Genomic DNA, 16762 nt, shown 5'->3' with positions numbered 1-16762 from the left:
TAATTTGGTTCTCACTTTTCTCATGTAAGCACTGTTTGAGCCGCTGCATAACTGCCCTCTGCGGTTGCTCACCATCAAGACAGCTTTTTTTGGTGGCAATAACCTCTGCCAGGAGGGTAAGTCAACTGCTGGTACTGTCTTCACAGCCTCCTTACTTGCTGTTCTTTCTGGACAAAGTGGTACTCCAGACTAGGGCATCTTGTCTGCCTAAGGTGATAACATCCTTCCATTTGAGACAGTCTGTTACCCTGGCCACCTTCTATGCACCCCGCACCCTTTCAAGGAAGAGGAGCAACTCTATCGTCTGGACCCAAAAAGAGCGTTATCGTTCTACCTCGATCGAACCAGAGAGTTCCGGGTGGGCATCTCTGCACATGTTCGCCAGACACTGCTGCCTGGATTCTCAGGTTCGCAGAGAAGGACTGTTTGGTTGCTCTGTTTTGTAGGATTTTCTAGTCTAAGCCAATCCACAGCCTCTGCGGGGATGGTATTGCTTGGGTATCTGTTCAAAAAGTTAAGGAATCTGCGGCTAGATTTGTCTATCAGAAGGACAAGTTACTTACCTTCGGTAATACCTTATCTGGTAGAGACTTGATCTAGCCGCAGATTCCATACCGATCCTCCCCGCACTACAGAATTGGTTTTAAGTGTCAGGGATGTTCCCCTTCAGGGCCCTAGCTGTTAATTTTTTAACACACCGTGGTGCGGCACTTCATGGCTTTGCGCTTCTGGCATGGAAAGGCGTGAAAAGTACTGACGTCAGTGCGCCGAGTGGAGGTTATATTGATGGCGCAGACCTCATGACGACGACTAACATGACGATATCATGCAAAGTTGACCAACGCCACCTACTAGCGCGCAGGGGTACTACTAAGAAAAATCTTCCAGATCCAGCCTGACTGACGTCTAGAAGTTCAAAGGTAAGGAATCTGCGGCTAGATCATGTTTCTACCAGATCAGGCATTACCGAAGATCAGTAACTTGTCCTTCACCCCTATACTCTGCGGTCTTCGCTGGCTACCATCCCCAGCCAGGATTACCTTAATGTGCTGCCTCTTGCACAGAACCAGACACAAAAAATCCATCCTTACTTAGTTAAGCTACTAAAGATCGTGGGTGGTTCAAGGATTCACAAAACCATTCTTCTAAAACCTCCCTTGCTCAAAAACAGTCACTCTCGCCTGGGATGCTAAACTTCCCAAACTCCCTATAATGCTGACCATCCCTCTTACTCTTTTGCAAACCCTAGGGTCATGTTTTTGACCATTTTTAGACTAAGATATTCAAAGTTGCTTTCGAACTTTCAAAACCCACTGGCTGTGTATATTATGGTTTGAAGTTCTTAAACTCTCTTCCCATCACAATGTAACCTTGACACATTTGCAATGTTGTAAGGTAATGCGCCTCTATACCAACCTGTCCAAATGCACTGTATAAAAGGATAAATAAATGGAGTTGCACTGGGGTATATAGACCTTCTACATAAAATAGTTACATTCTACGAAAGTTGGCCTCTCTGAAAATCTATGCATTATGTCCGGTAGGCTTCTTATTTATGATGGGAAAAAATCCGTTCCCGAGCACAAGGAAAATATGTATCAAGAAGTCAGTCCAGGAAAGTATCACTCCAAATCTTGTATGTTGGTAGTCTTCTTTATTTTCTCATCAAACATGAGTCATAACAGCAGATTGGCGTAGCTGGTATAGCCAAGATGTAGCCAACACGTGTTTCGTCTTGGGTATATCGCCCAACGACTTCCTCAGGGCTAACATGAATTCAAATAGAAGTCAGTCAAAATCCAGGCTAAACCTGTAAGTAGTCCCATTCAATATCTGTCTTAAAAAGGCCTTCTATTCCAGGGACAAAGGTCAAACTTCTGTTTTTCACGCTTATCCGGTATCTGACTGTGGCAGGAGTTCTCTCCTAAATACGATCTAGATCTATACACATACACGCTTACTGGAATACAAGTAACCTTGAGATATGTGAACATACGATCACACAGAAATATGTGGAAAACATAATTTTTCTTTTTCCAGCTAAATTAGAGGTTTACAGGGGATTCTGGGTAGCAAAACTTTGGGGGGGGGGGGTCCATGCAAGCCATACCTCCCTGGACTTCCCCGGGTGTCTTGTTTTCAGAAATGTGTGAGTTTGGTAGGTTTCCCTAGATGGCCGCCGAGCACGGGGCCAAAATCCCAGGTAACACCCCTTGCAGAACCGGGTTTATTTTGTGATGGGTAATTTTTATGTCACCACAATAATTTTTGGGCCCTTGCCTGTCGCGTGTACTATGCCCACCCTGGTCGGGGGGGGTAGTGTTTTTTGGGATACTAGAAGATTGTGACACAGTAATGCAAGAAAAATGTGACTGTAGTCACATTTTGAGATTTGCATTGCATTGTGAGTAAAAAAACTTGTTGAGATCCATGAGAGGCACACCACCCAGTACGCCCCATTCTATTTTGGTTTACAAAAATATCTAAAGTTGGTAAATTTTCCTTAGAGACAAACTACACCTTAACACAGAAAGACAGATGAGACAAGTATGACTGCCTATCCATCTGTTCCTCAAGTACACACAGGGCCGGGTCTATACTCTAGTCTACTCTACACGCTATATTGATGTCGGTAATGTAATAACATTTATGCTTGCTGCTCACTAAGTTCATAGTAGGGTCCCAGTCTCCCCTGTGAAGAGTGACTGCGTGAGCATAAATTATTTCCAATGGGATGTTTTAAGCCTGGCTGACTGCCTTATTTTGAGCCACAAATTACTGGCCGAAAGTGAAACTGCCTGGATCCCTGCCTCGGCGTATCGTAGGTCACCGTCACACGTCACATCCCATTTTGCAATCGTTCATTGGTAGTGCGCTAGCCCAGTGCACTACCAATAAACAATTGCAAAATATAATAGTAGCCTGTACCGGGTCCCTCCTTGGTGAATCGTCAAGTTACAGTCCCGGTAAGTAATTGCTCATTATGGTGAATAACGTTTTATAGTGCTGGGCCCACGGCTGCAGTTCTTCTCCTCTGCTGCTGTCTTAACTTTTGTGGATAAATAAATCTTTCTTTAAAGTGAAAAGCCAGCAGCAGTGGAAGAAGAACTGCAGCCATACGCTCCAATCTATAAAATTGTATTTTGCATATTGAGCCGTTTCAATGCTTTGTAGACAAATACAGCACTGAACACTGGTACGCAGCTAATGGCAAAAAAAACAATACTACCTGAAGATGAATTTTGCCTGGAGTGGCACGTTCTGGTAGTCTTCATTTTCTGCCATCGACTGTGTAGTGTTCAGTGCTGTATTTGTTTACAAAGTTTTGAAATGGCTCATTATGCAAAATAACGTTTTATAGTGCAGGCCCACGGCTGCAGTTCATCCTCCACTGCTGCTGGCTTTTAACTTTAAAGAAACATTTATTTTGCCTCGAGTGGCACCAGTAGTGGCTACTGCCAAAAACACTTGGTGAAGCAGTGAGAGTGGGCAGGGAATTATTTAAAAAAAACACAAAATAACTTACCTGCCACTACTGCTGCCAGACGCCGCCTCCATGCTTCTCGGCTCCCGTACCCACCCAATCACGACGCTGCTCTCACATGAGAGCAGCGTTGTGCAGTTGAGCAGTGCAGTCTCAAGCACTTAATGACTGCTGGCTCTGCAGTAGAGCATGACCTCCTGTCCAGTGCACTAGAAACAAATTAAGTGATCACGAATGTGTGATGCAAAGAACTACAGCTACCACAATGCAATGGAAATGAAGCGCTTCTAACAAGCCTAGCTATCTTAAACATGTTATACCTCTGCTGAGTCTGCTCTAATCTGGTGAAATAATCAGCTTATGGTTTGTTTAGAATGGGAGTTGTATGGCCCTATCACTCGTTAATAGTGCTCCCTCCGGTATGAGGCAAGGCCCTTTTCAGAGCGCAGGACCCCTCTCTTCCGCTTCTCCATGGGGAGAGGTGAGGGTAACTTAATCTTCTCAACCCAGGTCCCTGAGGTCGCAGAGACTGCAGGTTTTCAGTCAGTCGGATGTTTAGGGACCAGCATATTATTAGAAAGCTGACAAAGAAAGGGAAGCTTTAATGAGAAGTGACCCGCCAGACTAAAGTGTCTGGATGCTACAAGCCAGACTGGGGCATAAAAACAGGGAGGTGGCACATGCCAGACTGGAGCGTAGGGGGGCCACAAACTAGACTGGTCCCAAGGAGGTATAAGCACACTGGGACTGAAGGGGGTGGTATGAGCAAGGCTGGAGGGTGACGGGTCTATAGCCAGACAGCTGTGCGACGGGGTCGCAGGCCAAACTGGAGTGTAAGGGAGGCAAATGCAAATCTGAGGCATACGTGGGGCAAGGGCCTGATCGCAATGTATGGTGGTCGTGGGGCATAGATCATACTGAGGGTACTGGCCAGGGTAGGGCATGTGGGAGGGGGACACAGGAGGAGCAGCCCCTGAGTGGCACGTTCAGGTAGTCTTGTTTTTCTGCCATCAGCACACATTCTTGAAATCTTATAAAGTGAATCTAGGCACACGTTACGGGGCCAATTGGCCACTATTCAGGACAGCTCACCAACCTAGTTGTACCATATGCTGCAAGACAGCAACAGAGTATTCAGTTTCTCCTTTCATGAAGAGCTCGTATGCCCGTCAAAGAAAATTAATTCTGCCTGTCACCTTCGCTATTTTATTATCGTCTTTCAGGGCAAAATGTTATTCTTTGATGCAGAAAAACATGCCCATTTGGTGTCTGAGTTGCAGTGAAAATTGAAAACCTGGGATCACTGCCGATCTCCCTACTTAGCCAATTTGTGTGATCCTAGGCTGATATTTTATTTCATTTACACTCCCTTTTATTCATTAGTTTAACCAAGGAGAGGGCTAAAGCTGAGGATCTCTATTTCCCTGAGAGTCTCAGCTGTGTGTTCCATTCATACCTCTTGACACCTCTCCCAGGCACAAATGAAGTTGTGACTTGAACTTATTGTTGCTTAGCTGCAACACGTCCATCTAGAGCAGCAGATGACAGCATTTGCTATCTTTCTTCTGCTTTATTTTAATAGTTTACATAAACAAGCTGAGAATGTTTTTTTGTACTGCATGTTTCCACTTTCTACACATTCCAAACTACCCCAGCGTTTTTTAAACCGACTTGTATTGAATTGTTTGTAATATCTGAATGCAACACACCTCGGCAGGTTTGTGGTGTAAAACTTTGCAGTACTAGAGATATTATTTGTATTCTTCATGTTTGCAAGCATGCTCACTCTATCATAAAAGCACTACGCACCAAGGTTTTATGTGGTTTGTGCGAAAGGTGATGGTGTGGCCATGTTTTATATGGGATAAAGACCTACACCATGGTGTACATGTTCGAACTTGTTCCCTGTTAATCGTTTTAGCCAATTTACTCAAATTGTACTTTTAAATGCACTTTTGATTTAATTTTTTTTAAACATTTTCCTCACGGGTGCTGGGAACCTCCTATCAAAACCTTACTTGAGGAAGGCTCCCTTGCTGAAATTCATATCTGTTATTACATCGGGCTTTCAGCGGTGCCAGTTGAGGATGCAGGGGGAGCCAATAGATTAAGTGGGTGGAGCCAGTGGAGGAAGTGGGTGGAACGGGGGTAAGCGGGTGTGGCATCCTACAAAAACTTGAGCACCTAGACTTATTATTTTACAAATTAAGCACTGAGTACACACACAGCTTGTGAGCTGTAAAGCCACGGCAAGGTACCAACCTCTTTACAGGCCATTTACACACCTTTCATACTTGGTTCACACCACCAGCTGCAGCCCCATCACATTACAACACTCCCATCAACAGACCATGTAGAGACAATGTACACTCTGGCAGAGAAAGACAGAAAAGACAAATTACTTCAAAACAAACTTCCTTAAGCACACACACGTAATGGTTGGATTTGGCACGAGGGTGAGTGAAGGTTCAGAGTGTAAAGTTTTATTAAAAAGCGATTTCACAAAAAGAAAATGCACTGTTAATAATTAAAAGGTTAAAAACCTGAACCAATGACTCTCAGCTCGTGAGCTGTAAAGCCACAGCATGGCACCAACCTCTTTACAGGCCATTCACACACCTTTCATACGTGACACAAAACCATTCACACGGCCAGCCGCAGGCTCCACACATCACAACATTCACCTCAACAGAGCATGCCATTCAAGGGCCCATCACTTTCATACGCCCACATGACTGACACAGCAATCACACTGGCTGGTGGTAGACATAGTGTGTGCATTGGCGTTTGGCTAGCAGTGTGTGTAATCACTAGCAGCAAGTCACTACTCACACAACGTCTGCCAAAAGCCAGCCCATGCACACTGCCAGCCCAGCACCAGTCCACGCACACGTCATCAAATTTTTTAACAAGAAAGAAAACACAAACCAATTTGGAACTAGATACAAATCTATAACTACAAACACAACAACTGTAACTGAAGACATCATTCTACTTCCAGGCGTAAAACTGAACAACAAATATGAAACCCTGCAGACCAGGCAGTACACTATTGGACTCACGGTGGCTCCCAGACCTCTTGAGTGTGATAATCTAAAACATGTGGTCACACAGCCCAGGATTATTTATTTTAATTTTATTTTATTTCAATAGTTTTCTATAGCGCTAGCCAGACCCGAAGGTATCGGAGCGCTTCACAACATTGTCACTTGTAGGGTAGCATTAACATTTTAGTATATACAGAGAATTAAGAGGTATCAAACAATACCATCGTATAAAACAAAATGTCACTTGAAAGATATATTAAAAGGTCAATCCGCACATTGCATTTTTTTGGGCGTGGGGGGGAATTAAAACGGGATAGTGGCGATCTTTCAATCTATGAACAACAAAGGGGGGTAAAATGCACACCGCGTAATCCCAGTTTTCTTTGCTTAAGTTTCAGAAATGTATAGACGTGCATGCCTGTACCGCCCCATTGCGCTGCAATGTAACCAAAACATGAAGGAACCAACTTCAGTTCCGACCAAGCCGCACAGCCTTATGACTGAATGAATCCAATGAATCAAATTTGTATTCCTAATCCAGTTTATCCATATTTTTCTCCAAATGCTTTTTCTCTTTAAGACCTTGTTTTCTTTTCTTCAATTCGTTTTACTCATTCAAATTCAACAAACGCCTTTCCCTTGTTAATTACTGTCACTTATACTTTGTCTCTCAAACTACTGTGGTCTTACATGCGCTTACCGTGACATACGTGGAATTGCGTCCCTTAAAAAACCAAAAGGCATTTGTTGAATTTGGGAGGGCTATCTAGGGTCACGTAGTACTATCGAATGGGTGTTGTGACACGGGATTGGTGCTTTAATTTACGAACGTTCAATGCAAGTTAAATGCATTCGGTTATACAACGACGCAGGGTTGCACTTTTTGTCTTTTAGCATATATTGTGAGTTAACCATTTCGTAGTTTTTTTTTTTTATTATTAATTGGGGTTGTAATGACCATGCTGACAGTGATGTGTATGCATCTTTTTGTATTATAGATACCCCTGATGAAGGGCTTTATCCCGAAATGCATTGGGTCATTTTTAGGTCTCGCGACCTGCGTTGCACTGCGCAGTAGTGCTCACACAGGCAAGAGTCCTTTTGTCCGGGGTTCAGAAATCGACCCTGGAATCACACACGCTTGTGCGTGTGCAATTCCTTTTCAGGTCCTCCATTGGCCTTTGCGTGCGTCTTCTTTTAAAAGATGCACGCAATTGGCCCAAGGCGCGTGCATAGCTCCTCCCATGGCCTATTGGTGTCTATTACGCGCACCAAGTGCGTAATAGACACCAATAGGCCGTGGGAGGCGCTATGATCGTGCCCCAGACACAGGCGTGCCGCGCGCGCCACTTGTTTGTCTTTACTTTTGGTATAAGCGAGGCACTTGCGCTTCACTTTAGATATAAGTAAAGCGCGGGTGCCGCGATTATACCAAAGGTAAAGAAGCAGAAAAAAACATCTATTTGTTTACTTTTGGTATAATCGCGGCACCCACACTTTACTTATAACATTAAAAGTAAAGCGAGGATGCCACGATTATACTAAAGGTAATGAAATAGAAAAAAAATCTATTTGGGTATAATCGCGGCACCCTTGCTTTACTTTTAATGTTATAAGTAAAGCGCGGGTGTTGCAATTATACCTAAAGGAATAGGAAAAAACATCTATTTCTTTACTTTTGGTATAATCGTGGTACCCGTGCTTTACTTATAACATTAAAAGTAAAGCGCGGGTGCCGCGATTATACCAAGGGTGAAGAAATAGATGTTTTTAGGTTTAAACAAGCATCGTCATACAAATAGAACACGGTGACCAGTACGGGGTTGTTTGCTCTACCCCACGCCCCAGTGACACACTCAGGAGTGAGACCCTCAGTAATGACACACCCAGTAGTGATACATCCAGGAGCGATAACCTCATGAGAGACACACAGGACTGACAAACTAATAGTGACACACCCAGGAGTAACACAATCTGGAGTGTAAGTACAGGGGACCCTGTCCCTGCCGGCTGGACTCATTAAGATGTGGTCTAACTGTTAGAGCGAATGACCTCGAAGCTGGGTTACCAGGTTCGAGTCTCTGCGGCTCAACCTCTTGTGATTCTGGGAAAATCACTTCATCTCCCCACGCCTAACAAAACATGGATGTGCCCATCTGGAACAGCTGGTGCTCGTGTAAACCACCATGATACCTCCGGGTCGAGTTCGAGCTATATAAAACTGCAAGACAAACAAGCATTTGCAATGCAATAGGTCTCGCAGTTACGCGAGTTTAAGCTATTGGCATTGTAAATGACAATGCCTTTTATTTATGTTTTTAAAACCAAACAAAAATAAAAGGCATTGTTATTTGCAATGTCAATAGCTCAAACTCACGTAAATGCGAGACCTATTGCATTGCAAATGCTTGTTAATAAAAGTCGTGACTTGTGGAACCAATTACTTCTCCTGTGCTTCGTGTGAACATTGTTGCAAAATATAGGAATGAGAAACGAATTGAAGAGAATGTCTAAAAAAAAAAAAAAAAATGCATTTTGGGAAAAATATGGATAAACTGGATTAAGAATACAAATTTGATTCATTACATTCATTCAGTCATAAGGCTGTGCGGCTTGATCGGAACTAAAGTTGGTTCCTTCGTATTTTGATCTTTCAATCTAGCCACATCCTCCACCATTCCCACTCTAGGAACACTTGCCTGTTCCACTCCAACAAGGCTACTGTAGCTATCAGAGACTGGAGAAACTGAACAAAAGTAATCTTTGATGCTGGCGAACACTCCTTGAACACAACAAAAGCATTAAAAGTTGATACATTGAAAAGATGGATGGCCAACTTCTTATACCAACTGTATGCTACAGTAATGTAGCTGTCCAGCTGCTTATCTATGCTCGGTATGTAAGCTCAGCATTCCCGAGCGTGCATGACTTTACAAACTTTGCCCTCCTTTGCAAGGAGCAAATCCAACGCATGGCAATTTTGCATAATCATTGCTCTCATAGCAACCAGTTCTTTATTTCAGCTCGCGCCACTGCTGTCCTAATAGCAAGTTTCTCTAACAATGTGGACAGCTTTCTAATCTTTAAATCATTTAATGCCACTCCTATAGAAGGTATAACTGATCCAGTGATATCACTGAGGATCTGTTTAAAACTGTGCTACTTCGCTTTATGTATCGCTCAAGAGAAATCAAACTCGTTATTCTGATCTTATGGAAAACTAGTTCTGCATAACCGCTACCTACCTAGGAATGTGGCAATTGAAAATAAGCTGACTTACCACTTACATCAGAGATGTCTCTAATTCTTACCTCCAGTTTAGAGAGGCATTTTTCCTTGATTAAGTAATTATGCTCACATTCGCTCCATCTCAATTTCGTATCGGTCTCATTTCCCTGTTGGTTCCCATATTATACATTAAGGGCCCGATTCACAGAACTAACTTAAGACAAAATCCTAAACTTACTACCATTTTCGTATTCACAGAAGGCACTTACTCATTTTGGTATTCACAGAAGACACTTACTCACTTCGGTATTCACAGAAGTTAGGAGTCCTAACTTTAGGACTCCTAAATGCCTTCTGTGAATACCGAAAGCCTTAAAATTCGGATTTTTCTCAATTTAGTAGTAGTAGTAAACTTAAGACTCATAACTTTAGGACTCCTAAATGCCTTCTGTGAATACCGAAAGTGTTAAAAATAGGATTTTTCTCAGTTTAGGAGTCCTAAAGTTAGGAGTCCTAACTTTACTACTACTAAACTGCGAAATATCCTAATTTGAAGGCTTTCGGTATTCCCAGAAGGCATTTAGGAGTCCTAAAGTTATGAGTCTTAAGTTTACTACTACTACTAAATTGAGAAAAATCCGAATTTTAAGGCTTTCGGTATTCACAGAAGGCATTTAGGAGTCCTAAAGTTAGGACTCCCAACTTCTGTGAATACCAAAATGGTAGTAAGTTTAGGATTTTGTCTTAAGTTGGTTCTGTGAATCGGGCCCCAAGATTCCTTCATGGTGATATCAATGCTCAATCTCGGGGAGGTTCCTTTTAAGCGCTCCTTACCCCAGCCAACAATATGTTCTGCACTCAACCTCTTTCCTCCTTTTCTCTTTATCTAGTCTATCCTCTCATTCAGTTTATCTACAAATATTATTTAATCTCTCCTAATTTTACAGGTTTCATCATCCATGCTTTAGCTAGTAGCAATAGTTAGTTACAGGGGTAAAGAATTTAATCATATTCTCACGCTTATTTCTTTAACTTAAGCCCTTTGTAAGAACGATAAACCTGTTTAGTAGCCAACAAATACAGATTAGCGTCATTTACAGATAGTACATCTTGTAAAGGTGTATCTAATTGGAATTGAAAAATGTAATGGAGTCCTGCTGAAAAAAGATTTAAGAAAACAGAACAGGAGAAAGAATAAGATGAGGGTAAATGGAAAATATGCTCTACCCTCAGCTCCGAGGTTGGAAGTAAAAACTTGTACACAAGCTGAATATGTAAAAGCTATGGAAGTAGAAAACTGCTAATATTTGAAAATGCACATAATTATGCACACTCGTACTGGGTGATGTGTGACTCATGTCCGGCTGTATTGACCACAAACTTACGGGTGGACTTTGTTGGAGCAGAGGGATATCCCCTTCCAACGGATAAACATCCAACAGCCATTCGAACTTCGGAACCGAAATGGCAACTGCCAAACTACAAACAAGGTTTTGCAACGTTGTTGCGCCATGTTAGCTTAAACCACATCAAGGAAATCTTCAAATCTCCGATGGTGCTGATTAGTCCTCTTAAGTTCTATCCTACTGTCACTACCGTATTGCAAAAGCTATAGGGATTTTTACTCTGTCAGCTGGAGGTCTAAAGGGGCTACCGTCCTATTGACCGTTACCCTAGCTCTCTGGCCGTCCTTTTGAACGTTTGTCATTGTTCAACATAAATGCGCTCTTGGTGTGACTTGTCTTGGTCTAAGGGGGTTTGTCAATGTCAGGCAATCATCGGATTCTAAATTGATTTTGACAAGGTATGTTCAGCTGGGCCTGGACACTTCCTGTTCACCTTTATCTGTTGGGTTATTTGGAAGTGGTCAAGTCTAGACTTTTGCCCAGAATGTCTGGTTGATCAATCTTCTCTGGTTCTTGTAACGCACTGTTTTCCCTTTTCGTCTTTGGTTGTTTTCTAGTTGTCAGTAGTCTTTCAGGTGTTTGTAGTCCTTGGACTGCCTTCCTCAGTTGGACCTCAAACATTAGAGGTGCTGGAGATTTCGGTTTCTGATGAGGCATATTCACTCTGAGATGTAACTTCCTTGTACCACACTACCCTCTGGCTCTTTCTTACTTGGCTGCGCCAAGTTTGTTTTGGCTTTCTATACGTTTTCATGGTCCCGGTGAATGTGTATTCTCAATCCAGTGGTTGCTATCACAGTGGTTGCTGGAATAACAGTACCTTTGTGTGGCTCCCGCCCCTAAAATGCTCAGCTGATTGAGAATGTGGATCCTTGTACTGATCTTCCTCTTCTTCATAGTCCTCAAACCTCATACCTGGGGTGACTCGAAAGGATGTTGGCTGTGCTTCTTACTCTTCTTGTCTTACCCTCTTGGTGTGGGAGGCATGTATCTAGTTCGGCAGGTCAGCATACTTAACTGCAGTGTTGGTGACCAGGATCACCTGATGAGGGCCTCTCTGGCACTCTTCCAGACCTGACTTGCAAACTTGTTTCTTGATGTCAACCCCATTGCTGGGGTTTAAATCATGTCCTGGAGATTCTTGTACAGCTGGAGTAGTGGCATCAACCTGATGAGACATCAGACAATCCCTTGCAGTACTCCAGAACCAGGTCATCTCTGCTATTCACTAGGGCAGCTGTGAGAATGGAAGGAATTCACATGGATTCTCTCCATCAGCCCCTCATGAGGTGACCATCCTGTTCGCTTACATTGGGTACTTCAGATGCTCATCAGCACCAAAAGGAAAGTGTTAGGCCATTTGAGCAATGCAGAGGGTTTGGCCAATTATTTTGCTTTGATTGTTCAGTTCAGTCACTCTACAATATCTGACGCCTCAGGCCTGTAGCTACAATGGAATTTCTGGTCTATCCTTAGTGCTGTACATAGCAACTGTATCAGCTCACTCTCAAATCGCGTTATCAATTCTTGCAGCAATAGTTAAGCCATGGTTAGATTGTCGCATCTCCAGGTGGGATATGCCTCGACCCATTGTGAGGACTACCATATGATAAGTATATACCTCAATTGGTTACATCGGGGCATCTCCACAGTCAATCTGGTGACAGTTGAAGGGACCATCAGACTTTCCAATCTGGCCCATGGTCGTCACAACCCTTTTGCCCACATTCTGTTTCTGGCAGATAGCGCAACGTTGGCACAAGCTTTCTGCCGTTGATCGGAAATGGGGTATACCAACACAACCTGAAGGTAGACCTCATTCTGTCTCCACCCACGTGTTGGGCAATGCATGTTCCGTACCCACATCACCCTTCTTGCATCCTATCTATTCCCATTTGGCCTTTTATAACTCTAGAGCCGTGTGTTGCAATCATCCCAGCTCATAAAAGGTATTTACAGTATTCAGTAGCATATTAGAAATAGTTTCTCCCTCTGCATTACATGGTTCATCCATGTGGAAGGTGCAGGACTTGAGCGCAATTTCAGGCAATTCCATCTGCATAATGATCTCCGACAAAATCACTGGCATTCTTGTGTGAGGCACACTTCACCACAGGAATTTTCCATTGCAATCGTAAAGCATCCAACAGATTTAAACCATACAGTCCGTTCCTAATAGGGGGATCAACAGAGTTCATGAAACTGTTGCGTCCACAACTGCCCGAAGTCATGCACAACTCCGAATTCATACTGGCTGTCAGTGTAAATGGTTACTCGTGAGCCTTCTAAAGTGTACCAGGTCTCTAGTAAGGGCAATCAGCTAGACTACCGGTGCAGACGTTACATTGTATAAGACACACTTTCACAACCCCACTCAGCGTTAAAACGGTATAAGCAGCTCTTCATATTAGTCTGTCTCCCCAGACCCATCAACAAAAAGAGCGTGGTCAGATTCTGGAAGGGGTACATCCAGTATGTCCGGTCTCCGTTTCCTGCACAACTCTGTAATGCTAACACTGTTGTGGTCAAAATCACCCTTCTCTTCCTCTAGAGTGTGCAATAGAGAAGCAGAGTTTAGTGTGTAACATCTCCTGATGGAAACCTTTTTGGCTGCCAAAATGATTCTCTCATAGCTGGCTAAACAGCTATTTGCCAAATGCTACGACTCTTGAGAGAATGAGGGACTAGTGCAAGTAGAGGTTACCCCATCACTAACCTTTTGGTTTGCTGAATGCTAAGGCTCACCACTGCAACTGTTTTGAGATAACCAGGCAATGCTGCTGCCACCGGATCATGAGTATAGCTGAGAAGTATTCAATGGGGTGCTAGTCCTCTCCAGGGGCTTGTGTGTGTTGCCCCCTTCCTCCCTCCCAGTATGCAACATTCATTATCCAGGTGCCCAAGTAGGATCCTGTGTAGATAACACTAAAGGTCCACAGTGGTGCAGTGGTCCACATCTTACTCTATCGGGCATGAGGTGGAATCCTCACTAGAGACCGAGCCGAATAAATTCAGTGCATTATCCATATATAAAACACCGTATGCCAAGTGGTCATAAGATTTCTCTTGTCCTCCTCTATGCAACATGTTGTATTCTTGGTTGCCATCTTGTCCTAAATATGCCAACACCATGTGTGCCATCTAGGAGTAGTCTGTTAATACATAACTTCCTTTTGACAGTCTTGTAATTTCTCAGGAGAAACCTTATGCCCATTCTAAATCAAATGGTTGAGCAAGAGCAATCGTGCTGCTTTCAAACTTCCTTGGTCATAGATGCAATCAAGGGATCCTCGATGTACTGTATCGGGGTCAAAATGCATTGTAGCTGTAGAGACGTTTGCGAAGCTGACTGAAAGAAGACTGCATTTCAATATACCCTTGTGGGGCGTGACACCACATGAGGGTTTTATTTCGGAACTGGAACACACAGAAAAACTGTCTTTCTTCATTGTAAGGGAACTGAGAAAAGGGCTTGACAGAGGTCAGTGACCGTGAACCACTCTGCCTTAGGGGGAATTGGAAACAAAATTAAAGCGGGGTTCGGTACCACAGGATAACATGGAATGGCAATTTGGTTAATTTTCTGGAGATCCTGAACTATCCTCCACATTTGTGATTTGTGAGGCCATGATCGGTGAGTTATTGGGAGTCCATGTAACTTCCTTTAAAATGCCCTGTTCTATCATGCTCTCAATGACTGGGGTAATTCCTGCAATGGCTTCTGGGTCATTTTACAAGGACTGGTCTAAGGGAAAATGGTATTTGGTTGGAGGGTAAGCTTTAGAGGTTTGGCACCTCTGATCAATCCAATTTCTCTCTTTGTAACATCCCAGACATCATCTCTGACTATCTCACAGATCAACTGGTAGGTCTTCCTTTGGAATGACTGGATACAACTGGACAATGGATTCAGGTGATTGTAATTAAAACTCTGCGTTGGTCGCGTGTGTTTCAATTATAACTCCATCTTGTGTGCAGTAAATGATTTGAGACCCTCACGGGTGAGTACCACACTTCACTATTCCCTGATTGATTGAGTTGAATTTACAAAGAAGTTCTCTTCCTAACAAGTTTACAGGACTAGACTCTCAAACCAAAAACTGGCGTACCTTTCTGTCTCCTATTTTTTTTTTCTTTTTTCCTGGAACAAGGGTGGTGGTTTGGTTTGTACACCGCTGATTGGTAATGCCCACAACTTTTACTTCTTTTCCGAGAGGGGTAGTTTCGGTACTTAGACTGTTCTGACCGTCGAACAGGTGAATCCTGTGTCTATTAGCAAAGATACGGGATGCCAATTAACTTCTCCGTCCACATACGGTCCACTTATAGGAATGCATCGAGTACACACTCCGGCACCGTGATTTCTCCTGATCAAAATCCGTGAAAGTTCATAAGACTCAACTGCTTTGAGACCTCATCGGGTTTTGGGTTGCTCAGTTGCAGATATCTAATTCCTCCTTGAATCTGCATTGGGCTAAGGGAATTTGGCAGCATGCCAGACTTTGGGACTGGCATGGGCGGGGGGGGGGGGGGGAGTCTAGGTATTGGAGGAATCTCTCCCTGCCCCACAAGATTTGTGGCTTAGTTGTCAGTCATAGTTCGCTCTGGGTTGTAAAGAGACTCCCGCTTCCAATTCCCCACCTCGTTACAAATGTGACAAGGGGTATCTTTCTTTAGGGCACTTATGTTGGTTTCTGGCATGTTACCCCGACTTCTTCTCATTCTGGGGACATTCCCACCATATGGCAGGGAAACTCCTTGCATTGTCATCCCTTAACTGGAATTTAATTTAGGACCTTGAAGTGGAACCTTAAATCCCTTCATCCCCCCACTGTGTGCTAACTAGGTTTGGATTATCGTAGTCTCCTCTTTAAGCCCATTTTACTTGGCTTCCAACATATCACTACAATATTTCACATACTGCAGGATCTCATCAACTGGTTCGCGCTGCCAGGAGGGAGGACACACTGAATAATCTGACCTCTGATCTTGAACTCTGCACAAAGGAGGCAAGAATCCCTCTCTAAGCGGATTGTTTATTTTTCTATGCTCCCTGTACACTTACATCAACCACTCAAAGTAGGCATACACCAACTCTTTCGGCTCTTGAGCGGTTCGGAAAATCTTGAGCCAGTTCATTTTCTTTCGGGGGACCTTCATTTCCCGATGTTTTATGACTTTGTCATATTTAGTATTGACTAGGGGCTAAGGTACATTCGTCCCTCCCACCCTAGGGAGTTCTTGTGTTGGCCAATTTACTTCCCTCTTACATTCTGCACACAGGTTCTTTGGGTCCTCCACCTCAAATAACACATCCAGATCTTCCCGCATGACCTTGGAAATGGTTTCAATCTGTTACATCAGTGTTTACCATTTATCAGAATTATCTCTGACTTTTAGAAGTGAGTTTGTAAAGTGGAAAGTCTGATTGAGACCATGTGACATGTACATATGCTCCTCCCTGTACTTCTCTAGACTTTACCAACCCCCTGTAGCTCCTTTCCCGTCTTTCTTCACACTTTCTTATGCTTCACCTTAACCTTCTTCCTAGTACACAACTTCCTGATTTTTTTCAGTCACTCCACTCCCTAATATTT

The 16762-nt window shown here is 43.4% G+C and overlaps 1 protein-coding gene across 5 annotated transcripts in view; it reads left to right on the top strand.

Annotated features, from left to right (window-relative positions):
- PABIR2 (PABIR family member 2) overlaps positions 1-16762 on the top strand; it is a 214870-nt gene that overhangs the window by 144031 nt on the left and 54077 nt on the right. Inside the window, exon 11 of one of the 5 annotated variants that reach the window (XM_085607918.1) lies at positions 6924-6972. The exons of the other annotated variants lie outside the window; for them this stretch is intronic. Within the exon in view, the coding sequence (XP_085464044.1) occupies positions 6924-6939 (16 nt within the window). The 3' untranslated portion in view covers positions 6940-6972. Of the gene's footprint in view, positions 1-6923; positions 6973-16762 lie in introns of those variants that run through there. 5 annotated transcript variants of the gene reach the window in all.

The sequence above is a fragment of the Triturus cristatus genome, chromosome 5_2, assembly GCF_964204655.1.
Source record: "Triturus cristatus chromosome 5_2, aTriCri1.1, whole genome shotgun sequence".
In the NCBI taxonomy this organism is placed as follows: domain Eukaryota; kingdom Metazoa; phylum Chordata; class Amphibia; order Caudata; family Salamandridae; genus Triturus; species Triturus cristatus.
The sequence above is the reverse complement of the archived record's forward strand: the minus strand, read 5'-3'. Positions and strand labels throughout refer to the sequence as shown.